Source organism: Lontra canadensis, unplaced genomic scaffold (assembly GCF_010015895.1).
Source record: "Lontra canadensis isolate GAN:19392208 unplaced genomic scaffold, GSC_riverotter_1.0 scaffold30, whole genome shotgun sequence".
Taxonomy (NCBI): Eukaryota; Metazoa; Chordata; class Mammalia; order Carnivora; family Mustelidae; genus Lontra; species Lontra canadensis.
In genome coordinates this window covers 20,256,268-20,269,148 of record NW_022631024.1, presented here as the reverse complement: position 1 = coordinate 20,269,148, position 12,881 = coordinate 20,256,268, and the positions used below count along the sequence as shown (strand labels likewise).

Sequence of the window (12,881 nt, the reverse complement as noted above, 5' to 3'; positions counted from 1 at the left end):
GGGGGGGGGGGGGGGGGGGGGGGGGGGGGGGGGGGGGGGGGTGTCCAGGGGCCAGGATCCCGCCGCTGGCTCACCACCACCCCCACCGGCCAGGTGTTCGTGAACTTTGCCAAGAAGCAGAGTGACAACCTGGAGCAGCAGGAGACTGAGCCACCCTCGGCCCTGCGGTCGCCCCTGGGCCGCCTGCTCAGCCTCTTCCGGCCACGGCCAGCCCCCACGGAGTTAAGGGCCCTGGTGGCCGATGAGCCCGAGGACCTGGACACGGAGGACGAGGGCCTCATCAGCTTCGAGGAGGAGCGGGTGAGCCACGTGGCGAGAGGGCTCGGGCTGGGCCTGCGGAGTGGTGTGAGGGAGGGGTCACCTGGGGATGTTTGGGGTCCTGAGCTCCAGGGCACGGAGGGAGCTGTGTGAGACTGAGGGCTGGGGCGGACACAGGAGACCACGGCACAGGCACATACAGACTCACAGCAGACCCCGTGGCTGCCTGGGAACCTTGCAGGATTTCAGGGACAGGCAGAGCAGGGTAGCAAGGAGCAGAGCCTAGGGCCGGGAGAGAGCAGGAAACGCGGCAGCCACCAGACTCTGCGGACAGAGACCACAGGAGGCTTCGCCACCGAGGATTCCAGGGAGATGGAGAAGGGGCGCCCCGTTCCAGGCCCGGGGGGTGTTTGTGGACGCTTCCCCAAGTCCGGCCTGCCTGCTCTCTGTCCACCAGGCCCAGCTCTCCTTCAATACAGACACACTCTGCTGACCACCAGGTGCTGGCTCAAGGACATGCTGTGGGGACAGAAGTCAGGCGGTGGCCGAGGCCCCACCCCAGTGCCCACCCCACTGGGCCCCACCCCAGTGCCCGCCCACAAGGCCCTGGAACGGGAGGTCCAGGACCAAGGGCTTCCTGCCCCCTCCAGCCCCTCACCTGTCCTCAGCCCTGCCTGAGGCCACTGCGCTGCCCTCCCCTGATTGTGCCAAAGGTCGGCCTGGCCCTGGGCTACACACACCCTCACCCTGCTCTGCCTTAAAGCCTTGGGGTCTGGCTGGCCCCTAGTCTCTGCCCCTGTCCAGCTCTGCCCGCCACCCCTCGGACCACTGGGGTGACACAGGCCACCAGGTACCAGCAGACTCTGCTCGCCAGGCCTGATGTCCTGAATGGGCTTTGCTCTGACCCCAGGACTGATGGGCTGGTCTGGGGCTGAGGCCAGGACTGGGTTGGTCCCGTCCCCAGGCCCTTATTTATTTTGCTTTAGGAAGAGGCTTCCTCCTCTTGCTGTCCTGCACGGCAGCCCCCACCTGAGGGAAGCCGTGGGCGTGGGCCAGGGAGGGGACGACTCCGGGTGGCAGGCCGGGTGGCAGGAATGGAGAAGCTGGCCCCACTGGCCAACAAGGGCCGGATCCCCTCCCCATCCCCTCCAGCTGCCACTGCTCTCCCGCCCAGCTTGGCCCCCCTGCACACCCACCCACCCGGGAGCCGGACCTGTACATAGCGCACAGATGTTTGTTTTAAAATAAATAAACAAAAAAGCCCATGCTGGCCTACGTGTGGAGCGGGGTGTTGGGGTGAAGATGGGCCCCCCGACGCAAGCTTATGGTGTGTGCCTCACAGGCTGGATGCCATGTCCCCGAGCACTGAGGCCAGGGTAATGGGAAGGTGGCTAGGTCAGCGTGGAGGAGGACAAGGGGCCCGCCTCCCTCTGAACAGCAGCTGGAACTGGGAGACTTTGGAGGCAGGGGCTTTCCCTCAGTCCCCTCCCCTGCCCCACCCATACAGCCTACACCCCCTGCCAGGAGCCAGGTCCTGAGTGGGCTTCTTTGTGCCTTGTTGCCGACTGGGCGGGCGTGCTCTCCGTGCCGCCTTCTCCCTTCCCTGGAGCCCAGGGCCCACTTAGGGCCCACAGGCTGGCAGCGTTGCTGGGCTGTGTCAGTCTCATCCGGGATGGGGGGCTTGCAGGAGGTGACCTCTAGGCTGGGAGTCCAGGAGGGAGTCCAGGAGGGAACATGTGCAAAGTTTGGGGGCAGTGTGGAGGCTCCCAGGAACAGGGTGGGGGTAGGGGGCTTGGGCCCGGCACCAGTGGAGCCTGGAGACTGGCCACAAGGAAGGGTCCCAGAATCTGTTCCTCAAGCTTGGCCATGGTCAGTGTCCCAGAAGAGACCCCTTCCAGGGGACTGGAAGGGACACAAGACTTCGCAGGAGGATGAAGGGTCACGTTTCTCAAAACCCTTTCACCCTGGTTGGGGTGGGTGGTGCTGGCAATTTCCCTTTTTTTCTTTCTTGGGTTTTTTTTTTTTTTAAGATTTATTTATTTGAGGGGCGCCTGGGTGGCTCAGTGGGTTAAAGCCTCTGCTTTTGGCTCAGGTTATGATTCCAGGGTCCTGGGATCGAGCCCAGCATCGAGCTCTCTGCTCAGCAGGGAGCCTGCTTCCCCCCCCTCTCTCTTCCTGCCTCTCTGCCTGCTTGTGATCTCTGACTGTCAAATAAAAAAATCTTAAAAAAAAAAAAAAGATTTATTTCTTTTGAGAGAGAGTGAGTTGGGGGAGGGGCAGAGGAAGAGAATTTCTAAGCCATCTCCCTGCTGAGTGCGGAGCCCTAAGTGGGACTTGATTCCACCACCCTGAGATCGTGACCTAAGCTCCAAGCGGAAACCCAGAGCCGGAAGCTTAGCCCACTGAGCACGCAGGTACCCCCAAATGGTAGTTTTCTGATTACTTCATCCTTTCCGTGCTTATTAGCTGACATTTTCTTCAAACGTCTCCCCTTTTAGAAATATATCACTGTGGATTCACCGTTTTTTTAAAAATCAACATGCCATTCATTGCTGTCATCTTAAAGATTTCTCTTTTAGGATTTTATTTGTTTGTGTTAGAGCACGAGTAAGGGGCAGAGGGAGAGGGAGAAGCAGACCCCCTGCGGAGCAGGGAGCTCAACGTGGGGCTCCATCCCAGGACCCCAGGATCATGACCTGAGCCAAAGGCAGAGGCTTTAACCCACTGAGCTGTCATTTGCTGTCTGTTGCTGTCATTTTTACACACAAACTACCCGGATTCAGCCAGTGGGAACCCCTCCATGATGGCTTCTGTGTCCTTTTGACCTGCCCAGGACATTTAATTTGGAGACTTCTCCGTTACAATGTCCAGGTCTGCGCTGTGTCTCCCTGCCCCACATCTGGATTCGGCTGTTTTCCGAGGAGCCCATTCCCCGGGCGGAATGGTATTTGGGACTCCCGTCCGCACTCCGGGTGGGCTCCCTTGGTTCTCTCAGGGGGCAGAGCCAGGAAACACCTGTCCACGCTCCCGCCAGGACCCCACTGCCGTCCCAGGGCCCCCTCCCCGTCCCCCTGCAAGTCTGTGTCTCTTTTCGGAACAGATGGCTGAAACGCTGGGAAGGGCCGGCAGCCAGGGGCCTCAGGAGAAGAGCGTTGCCGCTGTGTGGATGAGGCCCGGGCCGGCAGCTCCTGGGGGCCGGGGAGCTGGGGCCGCTCCCGGGCCACAAGGAAGGGAAGGGCGTGAGAAGCACACCCCAGACCTGCGGGCCCTCCAGGGACTGCTCTGTGGATGCAGGGCTGCAGGGTGGCAGGGAGGTTTGCTCGGGGCCCCGGTGTAGATTTTGGGCCAGTCAAGGTTGGTGACTGTGAGCTTCCGGTCTCATTGACTTAAAAACATGGCTTGTGAAGTCACAGTAGGAAATCCAAACGTGCCTGAGGACATCCTCTTGGCTTTTCGCAGAAGGCTGGGAGCAGACCCTGACGGACATGTACTGACAGCTGGCTCGGCTTGCTCTGTCGCTGGTCTTGGGCTACGGTGGCTGTGACTTACCACACTGGGCCTGTAAAACGGCAGGAGCGTGTTCCCTCACCGTCTGGAGGCCCAAGGTGCCCGATCAAGGTGTGGGCAGGGCTGATTCCCTCTGAGGCTGTGGGTGAGGGTCTGGTCCACGCTCTCCCAGCTGCCGGTGGTTTGCCGACAAACTTCTGTATTCCTGGCTTTGTCTACCGCCCTGATCTCTGCCTCCATCCTCACACGGCAGCCCCCCCACCGTGTGTGTCTGCGCCCAAATCTCCCGTTTACAAGGACACAGTCCGATTGGGGTAGGGCCCCTCCTGACAGCCTCATTCCAACATGAAGACTTCTGTAAAGGCTCTGTGTCCTAACGTCACATTCTGAGGTGCTGGGGGCTAGGACTTCCACCGTGAAGCTCGGGGGCACAATTCAGCCACAACGCCACCCAACCTGAGACCAGAGAGGCTCCCTTCCTCTGTCCTCCCCTGTGAACCTACCACGACTCTCCCACAGATGGGGGGGGTGGGGGCTTGCCACCCAGGGGATGGCATGGATCTGTTTATTTAATTTTTTTAAAAGATTTTATTATTTATTTGACAGACAGAGATCACAGGTAGGCAGAGAGGGAGGAGGAAGCAGGCTCTCCCCTGAGCAGAGAGCCCGATGTGGGACTCGATCCCAGGACCCCGAGATCATGACCTGAACCGAAGGCAGAGGCTTAACCCACTGAGCCACTCAAGCACCCCGCTTGGATCTGTTTCTATGTCCCAAGTGCATTTACAGGGACACTTATGGGCTGATTCCCGGGGGGCTGAGCTGTCTGGACAGTTTTGCCAGCCAACGGGCGGCCCGAGCAATGCGTGCTCACGCCCTTGCTCCGCACACCTGCTCACTGCAGCCCCGAACCCAGGCTTGTCCTACATTGTCTCTTGAAATAAGTGTGCAGTGAGACGCACTCCCACACATCCTGTGTTGGTAGATCTTTTCTCTGAACCACCTGGTCACTGGTCCGTTTCACGACTGTTTCTACGGATGCCTAAGGGTATTTTTATACGCACAGAAATACCCACGGGAAGGCTGGTGAGCACCTGCGGCCGTGGGGGGAGCACCTGCGGCCGTCGGGGGTCTTGGGCCCTTCCCTGGGGCTGTGGCGCGTGCCCCGGGGAAGCTGATGAGCAGGCCGACAGCAGAAATACTGGTGCCCCGGAAGGGAGCCAGTGCCCAGCTCGTCTGCAGGGTCAGCACCAGGCTGCGTCTGGGAGCCCTGAACCCCGCGGGGTCCCGGAGAGGCCCTGGGGGGAGGAGCCAAAGGGTCGGGCAGATCCCCAGCTCCGCCACCTGGGGGCGGAACCTTCGCAGGCCCCTCCCTCGGGACACGCCCCCCACTGCGTCGGGGGCGGGCCTGACTGGGGCGCAGCAGGTTCGGGGTGTGCGCACCCAACGTGTCCTCGTGGGTTCCTTCCAGCCAACCGCAAGGGCAGTCGGGAGGTTGTGGCTTCTAAACCTCCTGGTGCTTCTGTTGAAAAGTTAACGGGAAGAGCTGGAGCGCCGGGGTGGCTCAGTCGCTTGGGTGTCTGCCTTTGGCTCCTGTCGTGGCCCCCGGGTCCTGGGATTGAGCCCCGGGTAGGGCTCCCTGCTCAGTGGGGAGCTTGCTTCTCCCTCTTCCTCTGCTGCTCCCCCTGCTTGTGCTCGCGCTCTGTCAAATAAATAAAATCTTGAAGAAGAAGAGAGGAGGAGGAAGGGCAGGGGGAGGGGGAGGAGGAAGGGCAGGGGGAGGGGGAGGAGGAAAGCCTGCCTGGAACCCCACTGGGAGGGCAGGAGGTGTGGGGTTGGCTGACCTGGGACACCTGAGCAGGCCCGCAGCTCTCCTGGAATGTGGGCTGGCCTGGGGGGCGGGGCTCTGCCAGACCCAACCCTTCCCGGGAGGTAGGCAGACTGGGAAACTGAGGCTGGGGCCCGGCTGTTCATTTATTTCTCCGACGCGCTCCCCAGCTTTCTGAGGGAAGCCTGGCAGACAACAGGATGGCTGCGGAGTTCACGGCAGGAGTGAGTCTGATCCCGAGCGCCCCCCTCCCAGACTGGCACCTTCTCTCCCTGCCTCTGAGGCCGTGGCCTCCACCTCCATCCCACACAACCCTGTGCACTCAGCACCCCAGTCACACCCTCATGCTTGGGCACGAGCACCAACCACCTGCATGGGTGACTCGTCGGGGCGGGCCCTGGATGGGGGAGGGCGGGGCACACCGGGAGGCTTAAAGGACTCTCCAGGCCCCCACCCTGCCCCGCTGTCGCCAGTGCCGCTGCTGCCCCTGCTGCTGCTGCTCCCAGCAATGGCGGAGACTGCCAAGCTCCAGCTGTTTGTCAAGGTGCCCCTGGGCCGGGAGGGCAGCCTCTGGGATGAGTGTGCTCTGCGGGGGGCTCTGCTTTCTGGGGCAGGCAGAGGGTCTGCATCCTCTCCCTGGGAGTGGGCTCGCGTAGCTCTACAGAGACTTAGAAAGAGGGACCAGGATGGGGGGAGAGCCCAGTGAGCTGTCCCCAAGGGCATGGGGGTGCCAACTCCCAGCCTTAGCTCCTGGACCCAGCCCAACCCTTCTGGAGAAAAAGCCCCTCTGTGGGGAGGTAACGATCAGGCCTCTGGAGGCCAGGCCCACGTGGAGCTTGAGGTCAGTGCAGTGGGAGGGGTCTGGGCCAGCTGAGCCGCAGATGCTCACATCACTGCCCAGATCTGTGGATCCCTGTACAGGGGCTGCCAGAGCCTGGCCTCCTCCCCACGGTCGGGGTAGGGGACAGGCCTACCGGCCTATAGCCAGTGTCGTTTGGCAGGTGAATCACTCAGAAAACAGCTCACTCGGCCCACCCCACCTGTGACCCGCCTGCAGGGCCAGAGCCCCAGGTGCTGAAGATAAGGGTGGAGGAGCTGAGCTCCAGAGCTTGGGTCCCACCCCCGGGTCCCCATGCCCCTTGCCACCTCCCAGGATCCAGTCAAGAGCTCTCAGCCACCACTTGTCCAGGCTGTGCCTAACCAAGCTGGAGCCCCGGATCATTTCAGGCTCTTGGCGGTGGGAGGCAGGGCGCTCTCTGGCGCAATTCTTAGGTCTGCTCTCTGCCCCGCTCCTCTACTGCCCGCACCCCAGGCCAGCGAGGATGGCGAGAGCGTGGGACCCTGCCCTTCTTGCCAGCGGCTCTTCATGCTCCTGCTTCTCAAGGGCGTGCCCTTCACCCTGACCACCGTGGACACTCGCAGGTGAGCCCCCGCCTCCACGGGGGCCGCTCCCTGGTCTCTGGCCCTCCTGACCACCCACTTCTCCCGCTGCCTCATGCCCACAGGTCCCTGGATGTGCTTAAGGACTTTGCCCCTGGCTCGCAGCTGCCCATCCTTCTCTACGACGGCGACGCCAAAACAGACACACTGCAGATCGAGGAGTTTCTGGAGGAGACGTTGGGGCCCCCTGAGTGAGGGCTCCAGGCCTGGGGGGGGGGTACGGAGCTCCACAAGGAGAAGCCCAGGAAGAACACCTCGGGTCTCGCTGGGAAGGGGGTGTAGCATGAGGGTCTGACCAGAGGTCCCCTACTTCCCCGTAGATTCCCTAGCCTGGCGCCCCGCTATGGAGAGTCCTCCACAGCCGGCAACGACGTCTTTCACAGGTTCTCGGCCTTCATCAAGAACCCGGTGCCCACGCAGGACGATGGTGAGGCGGCTCTGGAGGCCCGGCGAGGGTGGGGGGATTTGGCCCAGGCCCGGGCCTCACTGCGCCCCACCCCCCAGCCCTGTACCAGATGCTGCTGCGAGCGCTCACCAGGCTGGACTGCTACCTGCGCACGCCCCTGGGGCACGAGCGCGCGCGGGAACCCCAGCTCCGCGAGTCGCGCCGCCGCTTCCTGGACGGCGACGAGCTCACGCTGGCTGACTGCAGCCTGCTGCCCAAGCTGCACATCGTGGACGTGAGTGGCCGCGCGGGGCGCGGGGCGCGGGGCGCGCGCGCCACAAGGCCCTGACCTCGTTGCGCCCCTCGCCCGCAGACGGTGTGCACGCACTTCCGCCGAGCGCCCATACCGGCCGAGCTGTGCGGCGTCCGCCGCTACCTGGACAGCGCGCGGCAAGTGAAGGAGTTCAAGTACACGTGTCCATCCAGCGCTGAGATCCTTGCGGCCTACCGGATGGCCGTGCGCCCCCGCTAACCCCTCCCCCGCCGTCTCCAGCCACCACCTGCCCCCTCTCCTACAGCCCCATAAAGGCATCTGTGCCCCAGGGAAGGTGTCCTGACCTCCGAGGGACCAGAGGGCCCCATTTCTGCCACCCCGAAACCTCCACCACGATCCCACAGCTCCACCTGATAGCCCAGAATGACAGGGGCAGAGAACCCAGTGGGTGGTTCTGCCCAGCCCTCCACTCACCCTATCAGGGGTGGCGGGGGACTGGATTGGGCTCCCAAACCAGTCAGGACAGGGTGGGGCAGCAGGATGGCCAAGGAGGGTGGGGACCAGGAACCCAGCCTGGGCACCTAGGGGCTCCAGGCCAGTGGGTGGGGCCAGCCCACATTCCTCAGCCCTGCCCCAGGGAGCAGGTGCCCCCCCCACCGGACTTCCACAGGGGCCAGTGTGCATGCAGTGTGGGATACCGGAGGCCGGGCCCCGTCGGGTGGGGTCTGGGAGAAGTGTGTGCCTGGAGTAGTTGGCAACCGGGATCCAGCCTTGAGGAGCCCTGCCTTGCCTTCCAGGCCCTTGGTTCCTATGCAGACTAGGCAGGGGTAGCTGGGTGAGCCCGGAGCTAGGGACCCCTGCCCCTCCTCCGCCCCAGGGAGTGTGAAGGCTGCTGCAACAGCTTACAGCTTACTGCTGCCCCACCACGTGCCAGGTCCCAGGTCCCAGGGAGATCTCTGACCCCTCTCCCCCAGCCAGCCCGCAGGAGCCGGAGTGTGGCCGGTTCCTCCCTGCGAGGAAGCATTTATTCAACGGAGAAGGGGTGTGGAGAGCAGGCGTGCCCGACCCTCCGGTAGGACGGGTTTGCGCAGACGGCTCTCAGAGGCTGTCCCCACCTCACAGGCAGATTGCTGGCAGGATCACACTCTGCTGCACCCTCAAGGGCTCTCAAAGTCTACACCACCGGCTGGTTTCTTACTAGGAGAGAAGGGGAAGTGACTCTGTGGTGTAGTGGGGGGGGGGCGGGGGTACAGCACCCCCGGCACCGGAGGGAGGGACAAGTGGCCGAGTGGCTGAGTACCTCTTGAAGCCGGGGTTGATGAGGGACTCTCCTGGACACCGCCTCCTGACCCCGAGTCCAGGGCCGCCTCTCTGAGGATCTGGGTCTGAGGGAAGCAGGACAGGAGGGGGGTCCTGAGTCCGGTCCAGCTCCAGGGCCACAACCCCTTCTTCATACGCATTCTCTGGAGCTGGACTCTTGTTCCGGGGAAGAACACAGCCCCAGCCAAAGTCACGGGTGACAGGCCTTACCCGGTAAGAAGAGCTGAGGCCCCAGACAAGGGCTCTTTCTGGGGCTGGCAGCTGTCACCTCCGCAGCTGGGGAAGAAAGCCAAGAGTACAGGCGCGAGCGGGGGCGGGGCCCAGTGAAGGCTCTGGGCACAGCCCCCCTACCGCACCTGCCAGCTGCCTCTTCAAGGTGCACACTTGGTCTGCCAGCCTCAGTGTCAGCGCCTGCAACCTGGAGGCTGCCTCTGGGCCCGGCACCTTGGAGAGGTCAAAATCCAGTGCTGAGGGCCCCCCTGAAAGGGTGAGGGATGCTCGGTCCTCCTGCAGGACGAAAGTCAGAGCTCGCTGCTCGCAGGCTGCCCTGGGAAAGGAGCGGTGCTCAGTGCTGTGTCCAGACCCCCTTGCTCCACACCTGCCCTTCCTCCCTGCCCAGACGCTCACCTGAACCGGGAAGTGATATCCTCAGCCGTGCTCAGGCCAAAACGGGCTTTCTACAGGGCACAGGAGCTGGTCACCAGCTGCCCAAGACCCTGGAACCACCCCAAAGCTGCCTGATCCAGAGCCACCCCCGGAGGCCAGGCCAATCTTAGGCCTACAGCTCCAAAGCTCGGGGAAGGGTGTCCAGACCCGCCTCCCCCCACCCCGGGGGGGATCCCAGACCGCCCCCCTCCATCTCATAGGTGGTCCGCACTGCAGTCGGGGGGTGCTGGGGGCTTCCGGGCCCGCCCGGGAGCCCCGCTACCCACGAGGGCCGCCAGGCTGTCCGCCGTGAAGCAGGTGCTCCATAGCTCCGCTGCGTCGGTCACACTGCGGGGGGAGCGGCTGTCAGACCGGCCCGCCCCCGAGCTGTCCGCGCCCCCAGCGCCCCGCGTTCCGCCACTCACTAGAGGTTGAAGGCGCCGGGGCCTCCGTCCTCTCCCTCCCCCTCGCAAAAGCACACGAAGCGCGGGGGCCCGGGGCCCGGTGGCAGCGTGCAAAGAGGCGGTGACGGCGGCGGCGGCGGCGGCGGCGGCACCATGGCACCACGGCGAGCGGAGGGCCACCCACCGGCCCGCGCGCCTGCAGGCCTAGGGCGCAGCGCGGGAGCCCAGCTCCGGAACGGGGGGCGGGGCGCGAGCGGGGCCCACGGGGCCTGCGCGGGGCGGGGCTGACGGCCCTGTCCCCGCCCCGAGCCCCGGAACCGCGCGGGGCCAGGGGGCGCGGCCGACCGAGCTTAGGGCGCGGGGCGGGACCTGCGAGCCTGGGGCGGGGCTCTCCGGGCGGGGCGGGGCGGGGTCCCCAGTCCCGCGTGGGGTCTTCTGCCCGCCTCCCCGCCCCCCGCAGCTGCGCTCCCGCCGCCCCGCGGAGTCCGAGGTTCCCCGGGCTTGCGCTTCGACCCCGGCGGTGCCAGCGGCCTCCTCGTGCCGTCCACACCGGCCCTCGCCGTCCGCGAGATGTTTCTCACGTCGTCTTCAGATCCGCCAAGCCGCACCCCGGCCCGGTGCAAAGGGAATAAAGTACGACCCGTCCGTTCCCCGCCTTCGCCCGGCCCCCTCTTGTGCCCGGAGTCCTCGGCCTCGGGCACACCTTCACCCGCGGACAAGGTCTCCGGTCGCCTGTGGCTTGTGAGATCTAACGGGGCGACAAATAATAAACACAGGAAACGTGCAACTCTCGGTAGCAGTTTGAGCCGTTTGAGCTGTGACCTGGACAAGAGGGGGCCGTGCGCGCCAGGCCAGGGGATCGCGGCCGAGGGAGCCCGCATGGAGGAAGGCCCGCAGCCGGCACAGCACGGGTCTGCTCCAGGCTCTGCAAGAGGGCGAGGGTGCACCCTGGCGGCCACAGGGAGGCGGCTTGGGGGGTGCTCAGGCCATGCTGGTGCGTCCCCTGCAGGCCAGCCTGGCCCCGCCCTGACCTTCCCCTGGTTGACACCCTCCGGCTCCTGCTTCAGGACCTTTGCCTGGCACACCCTCCCCCAGACTCACACGCTTCCTTCAGGTCTTCAGTCAAGGTCGCCTTCTCAGAGGCCTTCCCTCGTCCCTTACATGGAGGTCCACAGCCCTCCCAGCATCTCCTGTGCTCTCTCCTGTTTTAAGTACTCCTTTTCCAGACTTGTCCCCATAGGGAGTCTACTCTGGTTTCCGCACTGTGCCAGCGGCCTCTAAGACGGCCCCAACCATCCCTCCTCCCCTGTTCCAGCTTTCACGGATCGGCCCCTGAGTGGGGGCTGCGCTCAGTAACTTGCTTCCGGCCAGTAGAATGCGCCAGAAGTGGTGGGCTGTCCTTCTCCCTCTCTGAGTTGCTCACCACGATGTGTGGCAGCTCTGGGGACACACCCACGTGGCAAAGGACCAAGGCCTGGCCAGGGTTCGTGAGGGAGCTGCAGACCCCCTCCCAGGGGAGCCTTCCGAGGGGCAGTGTCCACCGCCAGTGGCTGGACAGCAGCATCCTGAGAAATCGTGGGCCAGAGGCCCCAGAACACCAGGACCAGGTTCCCGACCCTCAGAAACTGGGGAGATGATATATGCTTGTTTGTTTTAGGCCACTGAATTTGGGAGTAATTTGTTATTCAGCAGTAGGCCACAAATGCATTTATCTCTCCTGTCTATTGGCCAGTCCCCCCAGAGGTGCACGGGGCAGGCCTTTCTGTCTGTTTCACTTGCCACAGCATTGCCAGAGCTTAGACACTGCTTGGCACAGAGATATTCAGTAAGTATTGTGGAGGAAGGAGTGCAGAGTGGGGAGCTGCTGGAGGGTGTATGCGGGGGTGGGGTGGGGAGAGCTACAATGGATTTAAGTGTACAGAGCCTGTGTTGAGCACCATGAGAGGCCGCTGAGAGCTGTAGGGGTGGAGACTGGGGGGACAGGAAGAATAGCAGAGGGCTGCTGAGTCCCTCTGGGCAGAGCTGATGGACACTGGGCCAGGGGCTCAGAGAGCAGGAGGAGAGAGTTCGGGGCGAGGGAAGGAGGGATCACGGCTGAAAGCTGCAGGTGGTGAGTGTGGAAACAGCGTTCCCTGAGACCGCTGGGCGGGGGCGGGTTTGGGGAGGGGCCGCTGCTTTGCTATATGAGCTGGGACGGAGATGGCAGAGGCTGCCGTGTGCCCAGCCTCTAGCGGGGGACCATCCCCTGGGATGTGAGTGTGGAGTCCCCAGCCCCGAGGACCGCTCAAAACATTAGCCCCTCCAGGCACAGTGCTTGGGGCCTGGACAATGTTTCCAGGAAGGACGGGGCAGGCTGAATGACCGCCCGTCAGGGTCAGCTTCCGTGGGGAAGGGGCTTGTGCGGTTGTGGGTAGGGGTCTTGAGATGGGAGGGTTTCCCGGCACATCTGAATGCAGTCCCAGGTGTCCTTAAGAGAGAGGCAGAGGGAGGTTTCACCAAGAAGAGGAGAAGGCAGTGTGGTCAGGGGGCCAGAGGCCCTGGTGACGCAGCTACCAGTCGGGGCTGGTGGCCGCCACCTAGAGGTAGAACAGGCAAGAAGGCTTCCCCCCTCACCCCCCCACCCCCGCCCCAGCCTTAGTGGGGGTGTGGCCCTGCCCATCCTGCGATCTTGGCCTAGGGAAACTGATTCTGGCCTCCAGAACCACGAGAAGGAAGGTAAATGTTAGGTTTTAAGCCACCAAATTTGTGATAATTTGTCACAGGATCCCCAGGGAACTAGTTCAAGACCGGGAGCAGGGATTCGTTGCAAAACGTGAAAAG

The 12,881-nt window shown here is 63.6% G+C and overlaps 3 protein-coding genes across 3 annotated transcripts in view; 2 read left to right on the top strand and 1 right to left on the bottom strand.

Moving 5' to 3' along the window:
• The window catches only part of ABCA2 (ATP binding cassette subfamily A member 2), a 20,134-nt gene extending 18,605 nt beyond the window's left edge, over nucleotides 1–1,529 (top strand). The window contains exons 47-48 of the mRNA XM_032865590.1: nucleotides 49–300; nucleotides 716–1,529. Of these exons, the coding sequence (XP_032721481.1) occupies nucleotides 49–300; nucleotides 716–751 (288 nt within the window). The 3' untranslated portion in view covers nucleotides 752–1,529. The remainder of the gene's footprint in view (nucleotides 1–48; nucleotides 301–715) is intronic.
• Nucleotides 1,530–6,041: 4,512 nt separating this feature from the next.
• On the top strand, nucleotides 6,042–8,066 carry CLIC3 (chloride intracellular channel 3). The gene is made up of 6 exons (XM_032866286.1): nucleotides 6,042–6,137; nucleotides 6,906–7,015; nucleotides 7,099–7,224; nucleotides 7,354–7,460; nucleotides 7,538–7,713; nucleotides 7,792–8,066. The coding sequence occupies exons 1-6, from the start codon at nucleotides 6,102–6,104 to the stop codon at nucleotides 7,948–7,950; spliced, it is 714 nt and encodes a 237-aa protein (XP_032722177.1). The 5' UTR covers nucleotides 6,042–6,101; the 3' UTR covers nucleotides 7,951–8,066.
• Nucleotides 8,067–8,783: 717 nt separating this feature from the next.
• On the bottom strand, nucleotides 8,784–10,216 carry PAXX (PAXX non-homologous end joining factor). The gene is made up of 7 exons (XM_032865589.1): nucleotides 10,083–10,216; nucleotides 9,945–10,005; nucleotides 9,640–9,689; nucleotides 9,369–9,559; nucleotides 9,223–9,288; nucleotides 8,993–9,077; nucleotides 8,784–8,889 (listed from the first exon to the last, which is right to left on the bottom strand). The coding sequence occupies exons 1-7, from the start codon at nucleotides 10,214–10,216 to the stop codon at nucleotides 8,850–8,852; spliced, it is 627 nt and encodes a 208-aa protein (XP_032721480.1). The 3' UTR covers nucleotides 8,784–8,849.
• Nucleotides 10,217–12,881: the final 2,665 nt, after the last annotated feature.

Bases quoted from the DNA above. Each gene is read 5' to 3' on its own strand.
- CLIC3 (XM_032866286.1), top strand. From the start codon at position 6,102: ATGGCGGAGACTGCCAAGCTCCAGCTGTTTGTCAAG. The intron at 6,138-6,905 runs GTGCCCCTGGGC...CCCGCACCCCAG, and splicing joins AGCTCCAGCTGTTTGTCAAG to GCCAGCGAGGATGGCGAGAG. The intron at 7,016-7,098 runs GTGAGCCCCCGC...TCATGCCCACAG, and splicing joins ACCACCGTGGACACTCGCAG to GTCCCTGGATGTGCTTAAGG.
- PAXX (XM_032865589.1), bottom strand. From the start codon at position 10,216: ATGGTGCCGCCGCCGCCGCCGCCGCCGCCGTCACCGCCTCTTTGCACG. The intron at 9,289-9,368 runs GTGCGGTAGGGG...TTTCTTCCCCAG, and splicing joins CTTGAAGAGGCAGCTGGCAG to CTGCGGAGGTGACAGCTGCC. The intron at 8,890-8,992 runs GTACTCAGCCAC...CTTCTCTCCTAG, and splicing joins ATCAACCCCGGCTTCAAGAG to TAAGAAACCAGCCGGTGGTG.